This window comes from Scyliorhinus canicula, chromosome 28, assembly GCF_902713615.1.
Source record: "Scyliorhinus canicula chromosome 28, sScyCan1.1, whole genome shotgun sequence".
Taxonomy (NCBI): domain Eukaryota; kingdom Metazoa; phylum Chordata; class Chondrichthyes; order Carcharhiniformes; family Scyliorhinidae; genus Scyliorhinus; species Scyliorhinus canicula.
In genome coordinates this window covers 19,942,488-19,953,695 of record NC_052173.1, presented here as the reverse complement: position 1 = coordinate 19,953,695, position 11,208 = coordinate 19,942,488, and the positions used below count along the sequence as shown (strand labels likewise).

The 11,208-nt window shown below is 43.7% G+C and overlaps 1 protein-coding gene across 3 annotated transcripts; it reads right to left on the bottom strand.

Moving 5' to 3' along the window:
• Positions 1 to 1,470: 1,470 nt before the first annotated feature.
• On the bottom strand, positions 1,471 to 9,516 carry LOC119958169 (ADP-ribosylation factor 3-like). 3 transcript variants are annotated; one of them, XM_038786506.1, is made up of 6 exons: positions 9,389 to 9,445; positions 8,521 to 8,593; positions 5,676 to 5,747; positions 3,580 to 3,795; positions 2,794 to 2,904; positions 1,471 to 1,637 (listed from the first exon to the last, which is right to left on the bottom strand). In XM_038786506.1, exons 4-6 carry the CDS (start codon positions 3,722 to 3,724, stop codon positions 1,486 to 1,488), a joined length of 408 nt encoding a protein of 135 aa, XP_038642434.1. In that variant the 5' UTR covers positions 3,725 to 3,795; positions 5,676 to 5,747; positions 8,521 to 8,593; positions 9,389 to 9,445; the 3' UTR covers positions 1,471 to 1,485. The 3 variants fall into 3 exon arrangements, with proteins under 3 accessions (XP_038642434.1, XP_038642435.1, XP_038642433.1); XM_038786507.1 differs by lacking the exon at positions 8,521 to 8,593 and adding an exon at positions 7,435 to 7,499 and having other exon boundaries at positions 9,389 to 9,442; XM_038786505.1 differs by lacking the exon at positions 8,521 to 8,593 and having other exon boundaries at positions 9,389 to 9,516.
• Between the last annotated feature and the right edge of the window lie 1,692 nt (positions 9,517 to 11,208).

The window sequence follows — 11,208 nt, the reverse complement described above, 5'->3', positions numbered from 1 at the left end:
AGAGAGAGAGATGAGAGAGACAGAGAGAGAGAGAGAGAGAGAGACACACACACACAGAAAGAGAGAGAGAGACACACACACAGAAGAGAGAGAGAGAGAGAGACACACAGACACACAGAAAGAGAGAGAGACACATACACACACACAGAAAGAGAGAGAGAGAGACACACACACACACAGAAAGAGAGAGAGAGAGAGACACACACACACACACAGAAAGAGAGAGAGAGAGAGACACACACACACACACAGAAAGAGAGAGAGACACAGAGAGAGAGAGACACACAAAGACACAGCCAGTGATTCAATATCATGGCTGATCTTTGAGCCATTGTTTAACTGATTGCTAACACAGGTCAATAGGTGAGCAAGCACACAGGGTTGATGGTAAACCGGTCATGGTGCAAGTTAGTACACGGATGACTATGAGGGTGGAAAGCTGGAGGCCACCCAGTACCATGTTGGAATACAAGTCTGGGGAGACAAACCATGGATGAGGATTTCAGCAGCAGAGGCGGAGTTATGGAGAGAAGATTTCCAAGAATTGAGGGACATCAGTTATGTGAGGACTAGGGATGTTGGGATTGTTCATCTTGGAGCAGAGAACATTAAAGGAAGATTTAATAGTGTTCAAAATAAAATGGAGGGTGGCAGGAGTTGATGAGAGTAAAAAAAAGGAGAAACTGTTCCCATGGAACCAGAGAATACAGATTTGAAAGATAATTGATAGAATAACCAGAGGCAAGCTGGGGAGAATTATTTTAGTGCCAGTTAGGATCTGAAATGTACTGCCTGAAAAGAAAAAAGGATTTTGGAAGGCGATTCAGCAGCAACAAAGGGAATCATCACATCAATACTTGCAAGGGGAGAAGGGCAAGGACAAAGAGCAGAGGAGTGGGACTAATTGGATAGCTCTTTCAAAAATGACAGCACAAGACATGGGCCAGACAGCATCTTTGTGGACCAACAACATTTGAGGGAAGTTTTCATTTTATTTGAATTGCTTCAAAATTTATATGCACATTCTAATCCCCAAACAACACATCTTGATTGCCAGAGAAAAATGAGTTTGCTGGTTTTAATCAGCTCAATGCGCAGTGAAAAGCCGCTTCGGATTTGCTGATCAGAACAGTCATAGAAAACAAAAAGGGTGGAAATAAAATGTATAGCGGTTAGAAATTGCGCCAAATTGCAAAGCCTTTTTCTGGAATGCAGGATTTGCGACACAGCCACAGATAAATGAGAAAATGTATCCATACAAGAAAAAAAAACTTAATCGTATTCCCACCTTTTATGGGGAACATTTGGGTCAATCGCCTGTCACAAGTAGTCTGCATCCTGCCAGGATGGAAACACATCCATTCAGCGCTCATTTCATCAGTGGGTTACATGTCAAGTTTGTGGCAGACGGGCATGATCAGAGATTAATCACTTCACACAAAATCTAGATTCAACATTTGGGGTTCCTGTTCAGAGGCAGTTGAACTACCTCCCACTTTGTGGCTCATTTACCTGTTTGTTGGCAAAGACGAGTAGAACAGCATCTCGCAATTCATCCTCGGCAAGCATCCGCATCAGTTCCTCGCGTGCCTCAGTCACACGTTCTCGGTCATTACTGTCTACGACAAATATCAACCCTAGAAAAGTTTTTAAAAATCAACACCAAGTTCACCATCTGACTTAATATTTCTTCTGCCCATATCCTCAATCTCAAAATTCCCTCAGGACAGGCAGGAAATAATAATTTAGTTTTCCTGTACAGAAATAGCATGGCTTATTGTTGTGGGTTCTTTAGGAAGAATTTTAAATTGCTCCAACATCCCCAGCCTTCTGGAGAGACACTTTCTGATTTCACTCCCAAATGGCCCAGCTCCAACTGGAAAATGGTGCTCCCTCACTCTGCATTCCCCCCACGAGTGGAAAACGTAGCCCATTGAATACCTTGATTAGATTCCAATCAACTTCCAAGAAAATACAAGCCAAGCTTATGAAAACGGTCAGCACGGTGGAGAGTACAGTTGCTTCACCGCTCCAGGGTCCTGGGTTCAATTCCCAGTTGGGTCACTGCTGAGTCTGCACATTCTCTCAGTGTCTGCGTGGGTTTCCTCTGGGTGCTCAGATTTTCTCCCACAGTCCAAAGATGTGCAGGTTAGGTGGATTGGCAGTGATAAATTGCCCTTAGTGTCCAAAAAGGTTAGGTGGGGTTACAGGGATAGGGTGGAGGTGTAGGCTTAAGTAGGCTGCTCTTTTCAAGGGCCGGTGCAGACTCGATGGGCCGCATGACCTCCTTCTGCACTGTAAATTCTATCTAACCCTTTAAGCCCTGGTGTTATTCTGGCGAATGGGCAGTGCTTATTATCCCCTCTGGGAGGTCTGGTGTCCAAAACAGAAGGTAGCATTCCAGGAGCTGACCAAAGCTCTTACAAATGAAGCACAACTGCCCCTATGCTTTTTATTCAAGACCCATTGAGATAAAACAGCTAAATGTTATGCTGGCCATTTTGGATTACTCGTCATACCTGCCCACTCACAGAGGTGTACCTGAACTACCAATTTAAGAGTGAGAAACTGAACTAAAATGGCCACCTCACCTTTTTCATCCAGTCTTGGCTGGATTTAAGCTAGGACTCAGTGTCTTATTGGTAGATTTAAAACTCAAGTTTACATTTCTTAAAAAAAAACATAATCCGACACAGAATCCAGAGGTCAAACATGATACCAGATGACTCAACAGTACAGAAAGGCCATTTATTCAAATGGAAGAAAAAGGTAAAAACAAAATCACTTCTTTACCTTGTGTGTTCTGAAAGTAGTGACGCCACAGTGGTCGGATTTTGTCCTGGCCACCAACATCCCACACAGTGAAGCTGATGTTTTTATATTCCACCGTCTCAACATTAAAACCTGAGGAGAAAAAATAAGACATGTTATTCTTTTCTGCTTACCCAGGTAATTTTCAGCTCCTACCCCACCAAATCTATCCAGCCCCAGCCAGAAGAGTTGGTCAGCATGACTGCAGGATGTCCCCATTACACCGCCAAGTTAAAAATCAGACATGACAAGGTAACCCTTGCACTTCATTTAAGGCTACAGTACTGCAAAAAGCACAGGTCCTCCCGAGAGTCAACAACATTCTCTTCCTTCTGCATATTAAAGCAGCTGTCCTCACGCAACGACAGGCAGACAATCCGCACAAAGGTAGGCCCATCTCTCCTTTGTTATCTCAGAAGCATGGTAGCACAGGAGGCACGGAACCATTACCACTTATAATTACGCATTGAGGAATTGAGAGTTGGCTGAAAGGCCAATTATCCGAACACAGCAGGTCCTCAAGGACCCAAATTGCTAACATGTAATAAAAGTGTTAAAAGATCCAAGCAAGTCTCAACTTTTAATGTGCAAAACAATGTTATAGCACTTTTAAGCTGCAGATTCTATACATTCCAATCAACAGTGGAGAACTAGAAGGATGGATTATTACCATTCAGAGCTTCCATTTCCATTACCAAAGGTGAAATCCATATTAGGTAGGCAGTTTGATGTAGTACCAACTCTGGATAGCGGATTAACTAAACATACCTATGGTGGGTATTGTGGTAACAATCTCTCCAAGCTTCAACTTGTAAAGAATGGTGGTTTTCCCAGCAGCATCCAGACCAACCATCAGAATTCTCATCTCTTTCTTTCCAACCAAGCTTCTCAAAGCATTTAGGAGGTTTCCCATGGTCAATCACCTGCTGCTATCAGTGTCGAAGAAAAACAAGTAGAAAGTTTCCCAAAGCGGCCGACCACCACCTATACAGACAAATAGACAGATCAATATAGAACATAGAATGATACAGCGCAGTACAGGCCCTTCGGCCCTCGATGTTGCACCGACATGGAAAAAATCTAAAGGACATCTAACCTACACTATGCCCTTATCATCCATATGCTTATCCAATAAACTTTTAAATGCCCTCAATGTTGGCGTGTTCACTACTGTTGCAGGTAGGGCATTCCACGGCCTCACTACTCTTTGCGTAAAAAACCCATCTCTGACCTCTGTCCTATATCTATTACCCCTCAATTTAAGGCTATGTCCCCTCGTGCTAGCCACCTCCATCCGCGGGAGAAGGCTCTCGCTGTCCACCCTATCTAACCCTCTGATCATTTTGTATGCCTCTATTAAGTCACCTCTTAACCTTCTTCTCTCTAACGAAAACAACCTCAAGTCCATCAGCCTTTCCTCATAAGATTTTCCCTCCAGACCAGGCAACATCCTGGTAAATCTCCTCTGCACCCGTTCCAAAGCTTCCACGTCCTTCCTATAATGAGGCGACCAGAACTGTACGCAATACTCCAAATGCGGCCGTACTAGAGTTTTGTACAACTGCAACATGACCTCATTGCTCCGGAACTCAATCCCTCTACCAATAAAGGCCAACACACCATAGGCGGCAGGCTCACTGCATTTCCCGAATAAAGGTTTTGTTTCCATAAATTTAGAGGTAGCCTTCTTTGTGTTGTGGGGGGTGACGGGGAAAACATGCAAACTCCACACAGAGTAGTTCTCTCCCTCCCCAAACTTGCTTTTTCTGCACAAGACAACTTCAGCTGCTCGTACAGAATTTTATGATCCTGTATTTGTAACACATTAATGAAAAGGTCACTCAGAAGTCCTCAAATCTCACATCTGCACTACAGCATGTCCAAGAGCCCTCCTAGACCAGAATCATAAAATAGCACAGAAGGTGGTCACTCAGGCCATCAAGTCTTTTGAACAGCTGTCCTATTAGTCCCTTCCATGGTTTCCCCCATATCCTTTTTTCCTCCTTTGAAGGTGACAACTGAAATCTAGCACCACATTCCAAATCTAACAATTCATAGCATTTAAGAAAAAGCTTGCCTCTTCCCCAGAGGCAACATGACAATCACCTTAAACCATGCCCCATGATGATTAAGCCTTCAGCCACTCTTATTTGCTCTTCAAACCCTTCCATAATTTTCAAACCCTTCCATGATTTCCCCAGGGAGCTCAAAGAGTCAATTTTCAAACATAAATGAGGTCAGAATCTATGCAACTGCACTGTAAACTGTCTGAACATTGTGACAAGAGCAGACTTATCATATCCCTTCACTGGATTTTATACATCCATTTGCAGAGTGCAAAACCATACAAAATAAAACCCTATATACTGCCAAACTGTTGGGGCCATGTTCGAACAAAGTGAGCATTCAAGGATCAGTGCACTATACACATACATGCCTGCTGCGTAATGTAGTGCTGATTAAGACACAATGGAGCTCCAATTCAGAAATATTACTCATTACAGGAGCTCCATGTGAACGATTTCTATATCTACAAAATGACACAGCCTGAAAGATACAAAGGTGCTAAATCAAAAACTCCTCAGCGGGGCTTCATTCCCGCAAAAGCCTACACTAATCAGTGGGCTAGATAACCGGAAGTGTATCTTGTGCTGATCTATCTCCTAGAAATTTAGTTCAGTGTGCCAAGCTCTTGCGCCAAGACAAAATCAATGATCCAAATAAATTAATTTTCTTGTTAAAATGCAGCTCGGATTTGAAATCCAAAACAAAATTGGAACTGCCGTGAAATTATAAATTCTTACAATGTTTTGTAAGAAGTGCAAGTTTCACAGCAAAGAGGCAAAATAAAAATAAAAACTTACAAAACATACAGGTCCGCACTGCACAGGTTCACCAAAGTCCGTGTCAACACAGTTGATTGGAGATATCACTCACTGCAAATGAAACGAGCAAAAATAAAATCAAGAAAAACATTGCGCTGAATATGCTGCAACATTCTATCCGTGCACCCCATGCATTTTGACTTCTTCGACCCGCCACCTCATTCAATATGTATTTGTTCAGCAGTAGCACTGTCTAAAAATCAAAGGCCATCTGCACTCGACAGCCGAATTCAACCACCAAACGCTGAAATTAACATTTGCTTTGGACTGGACAACAATGTTTCCACAAACAGCTACAAGTAACATTTTAAAAAGCAATTGCATGTCATGTTAAAGTTTTAATGCACCCAACAATATCACTCACACTATTTGAAGTGCAATGACCCTTGTGGTTACATTCATGGCTTCGGTTTTGCAATTTGACAAAGACTTGGGAAAGCAGTTTGTAATGTACACGAATAGAAAGGACACGCCCAGTGTTTCAGAAATGGCCAGATCCCGTGATACCTCACACCCCTTTCTTTTTGGCCAGATGTTGCTGATGCAATTGCACAATTCCATGGATAATCCATCCACAACTCAGTATAGTATAAATTAAACCTTTCATCCTTCCAACTTGGCCCACTTGTTGCAGAATTTTCAATTGCACTTAACACAACTTTAATTTTGTCTCTAGCCTTTAGTTAGGATCACCAATAAGGTTGTGCACCCTTCCTTTCCTCATGACAGTTATTAAACCAGAGTTATCCCATATTGCATACTCTCTGATGCCTGGGCACCTCAGCTCGCTGTACAAACACTTGAGTGTTTACCATTCCTTGAACAGGCACCACAATACTCACATTTGGAGCCATTCAGCAGGTTCCACTGTTCCCAAGATGGTTTACAAAAGTATTAAAAAAGCCTTTCCAAATACATTTTGCACCCTGTACTCCATCTAGCACAGTTCTCAATGATCTTCGACGCTCACCTTCATGTACTCACGCCCGTCTTCTGGGCTACCCATGTTCTACTTTTAAGCACTTCCCTTCCCCACCACCCCTCTCCCACATTGTACTGCTTGGTGAGGGGAGCAGTTATCTTAGAGTGACAACAACATTCTCTGAAATGGTTCCACTCAAGTCCAATTCATCTTGGAAACTTGAGGCCATGTTGGGCAGTACTATATAAAGAGAGAAAGTTCAGGTTACGTGAGATCCAAGTACAGGAGATTTGAGAATTTACATTTACACCAAATGGGTTTTTACTAGCAATTTGAGCTTCACATACATCAACCTACCAATCAACTAGAAGCAATCCTCAACACTGGTCATTGAGAATCAAACATTACGAGGCAACTCAATGACGCAGGTTAATGCTATGGCCCTTCATAAAATGTTACCCATGATCTTGGATGCTGATTTCTCCAAGTCCAACATTTTAAATTTCATTTCCTTCTGCAAATTCTCATGTTCTGTTTCTTCCTTCTGCATTCTCAAACCAAATTATGTTACATTCACCAAATTTCAGAATCCAACAAAATATATCACTCAACGAAGGACAGCACCAAATGCAAGCACCTCCCAGGATGGCTGATTTAACAAAAATTCAGTGCCAGATGTGAACAACATAATGTTCCTAAACCCTTCTTGAATAAGGATGGAAAATGTTAATATACAGCGATCAAGTGACAGTCGAACAGCTATACGAGCTATGGTGTCGCATGCAATTAAAGCTTTTCTAAACAGGCAGTCCTCACATGTTCATAAGGTGGTAAGATGTGTTTCTCAGAAGGGTAATCTAGGCTAAATGCAACACGCCACACTGGAAAACAGGGCAAAAGTAGCACATTAAAAATTCAGTTTTCTACAAATACAAGCAATGTTACACTACTAAAATAGCTGGTTCACACTTAGAAATCATAGTCATAGAATTTACAGTGCAGGAGGCCATTCAGCCCATCAAGTCCACACCAGCCCCTGAAAGACCACCCTATCTTTTTTTTTAAATCTATAAATGTAGAGTACCCAGTTATTTTTTCCAATTAAGGGGCAATTTAGCATGACCAATCCAGCTAGCCTGCACATCTTTGGGTTGTGGGGGCAAAATCCACACAAACATAGGGAGAACGTGGAGACTCCACACAAGATAGTGACCCAGGCCAGGAATCGAACTTGGGTCCCTGGCAATACGTAACATTTACACACACACGGTGCATGGTGGTCAGCATCCGTGCTACCTCACATTTACACATTCAGCCCATATCACAATATTTAAAATGAAGTGTAATAATTTGCAGATAGTTAAAAAAGGAAATAAATAGTCTTGGTCGATGATGAGATATCCTCACATTCTGTTACATACCCAATCATCTAATCTGCAAATAGCAGACACGAATGAAAAATGTAAAGTATCCCAAATAATTGGCAGCACAGTGGCTTCACAGCACCAGGGTCTCAGGTTGGATTCCCCACTGCATCACTTTCTGTGCAGATTCTGCACATTCCCTCCGGTTTCCTTCCACAGTTCAAAGACGTACAGGTTAGGTAGATTGGCCATGCTAAATTGCCCTTAGTATCCAAAACAGTTAGATGGGGTTATTGGGTTACAAGGATAGGGTGGAAGTGAGGGCTTAAGTGGGACGGTGCAGACTCAATGGCCTCCTTCTACACTGTATGTTCCATGTTTAATTTGTTTCAATGAAGTAACAACTCATTACAGCATTGAAAACACAAATCTTAGAAATCCCAACAGGACTTCAACAAACATTGGGAGAAGCAAATTCTCAATCACAAAAACAATGAGATGACAGCTCCATCAACATACTGGTTAGAGACGTGGATACCTTTTATTGGTTCAAGATGTGGATACGTTTTATAGGTCTTTTTAATTTTTAAAAATGGTCAATCTCCCAATACCTGAAAGCAAAACAAGAGAAGCCAAAGAGCAGGTTTACAAGAATGGCTTCCAATATGAACAGTCAGATCTTAGAAACCACATCTTTCAGAGTCAATTCTGCACTGCAGGAAACAGTTCTCTGGAGGTGTGTGCACACACACATACACAAAATGGAGAACACCACTTCCACCAGCGGTCTGTATGCAAAATTTAAAAGCTGCAATACCACCTTAGACATGAAGGCAAGGTTTGCAGCAACTAATCTCCAGTAACCAAGAGGCACTTAAGCACCAAGCTAGCACCATAAACTTTTGCACGAAAAAGGCACTTTTAAATCCTGAAAAGTGCATTTGGACACATTTTTAAAAGGTGCAAAACCTTCTAAAAAGACAAATTAGCCCCCATTTAACAGCATTAACGTTAGAGTTCCCTCCCTTGGAACATCAATAGGGACGGCAGTTGTCAGCACAAAGGTACTTGCACTTTTACTCATCCCCAGACTGGAGGTGACGGCTCGGTAGGAGTTTGGGTGAAGAGAGTGCGCGGGGGGGGACAGATTTTGAATTAGGCCCATTGGTGGGGTGGGGTGGGTGAAGGCAGGAGGCCCCGGGAGAGGGCAGCGAAAGGTCCGCCGGGTGAGGGAGAGTCCGTCAGGACAGACCGCTGCCACACCCGGGCCCGTTCACTCAACGTCGTGAAGGGACAGGAGCGGAGGAAGAGAGTCGGGCCGAATGGTCTGATGTTTCACTCGCCTCCATCCCTCCTCCACGCAGGGGACCCGCGATTTTAACCGTTTTTCCCCTCCCCTCACTCACCGCCCATTCCTCACAGCAAACGCGTCACTCTCGCCCCGCCAAACCGCGCGAGACCGGCTATTTAGAGTCCCCCGCCACGTCACGCCGCCCTGACGTGTCTCTCACTTGGGAGGCGTGGCCTCCTGACCAGTCTCTCGCTCACAAGCCAGACCTCCTGGAGAAATCTTATAGGGACAGATTTATCTTTAAAAATATTAAAAATGTGCAGGAAGGGGAGGAGCGGCTGTTTGGCTGACAGAATCATACAATCCTACAATGCAGAAGGAGGCCATTCAGCCAATCGATTCTGCACTAACCCGCTGAAAAAGCACTCTGTCTAGGCCCAACCCCCCACCCTATCCCCTAACCTTTTTGGTCACTAAGGACAATTCATCATGGCCAATCCACCTAACCTGCACATCTTTGGACTGTGGGAGGAAACCGGAGCACCCGGAGGAAACCCACGCACACACGGGGAGGACGTGCAGACTCCGCACAGACAGTGACCCAAGCCGGGAATCGAACCTGGGACCCTGGAGCTGTGAAACAACAATGCTAACCACCGTGCCACCAAATTGAGTAATGCGTTTTTTTGCTTTCCAGTTGGTGTCGGAAGGTCAGTCCGTCACAAGGATGGATGTGTCGGCCAACTAGTGGCTGGAGCATGGGAACAAGTTAGGTGATGAATACACTTAATCACAGTTGGCAGCTAGAGATGTGAACATTTCTGACTAGGCCGGCAGTTGTTTCTAGCGTTGCCAACCCTCCAGCTTTGCCCTGAAGCCTCCAGGAATGGGAGATTAATCTAGATGTGATTGTGAGCAACTCTGGGAGAGCAAAACAAATCATAGGAACTCTTAAACATAAAATTGTGCTTTTCCTTTTCAATTTCTTTGAACATTTTTATTTCCTCCTGATAGTAGTATTGAAGCCTGAGGGAAAAAGGCTGTTTACTGGGTGGGGCAGTCAGGTGATGAAATCTGGAATACATTCAGTCAGAGTTGCCAACCTTATTCTTTGCCCATTCCCAACTGTGAGTTTCTGCCACAGGTTTTCATGTGACTGAACAGGATGATTCTTAACCCACAAATTTTTGGGCACATAGGTCAGGATATTTGACACGCTAGTGGGATCTGGAGTGCAGGATTTGCTTTCCATCTCCCATGCAAGTCTGCCTCAAGTACATAGGAAGTGTAGGTTTAGGGAGAGAGTTCCAATATCTTGATCCAGTGACAGTGAAGGAACATCGATATAGTTTCAAGTCAGGATGGTGAGTGAGTTGGAGGGGAATTTGCAGGTGGCAGTAAACCCTTGCGTCTGCTGCCCTTGTTCCTTTGGTAAGAAGTCTTACAACACCAGGTTAAAGTCCAACATGTTTGTTTCAAACACTAGCTTTCGGAGCACTGCTACTTCCTCAGGCTCCTTCCTCATTCACCTGAGGAAGGAGCAGTGCTCCGAAAGCTCGTGTTTGAAACAAACATGTTGGACAAACGTGTTGCAAGACTTCTTACTGTGCTCACCCCAGTCCAACGCCGGCATCTCCACATTTTGTTCCTTTGGTGGTAGAGTTTATGGATTTGTACGGTACTGTCTAAGGAGATACCTAAGTCAGGCTGTTGCTGGACTAGTCTGTGGAACAGCTCTCTCAATTCTGCCACAGCCCCCAGATGTTAGTGAGACTTTGCAGGGTCATTAGGGAATAGCACATCATTGTCGGTTCGAGTGCCTAGGCCGAAGACAGGTTTCCATCCAGTTCCATTGCTTATTGACTTTTCAGCAGTTGTTTTTGTTTAAGGTGGTACTTTTCAAACCTTTTTGCCCAGGACCCATTTTTGCCAACC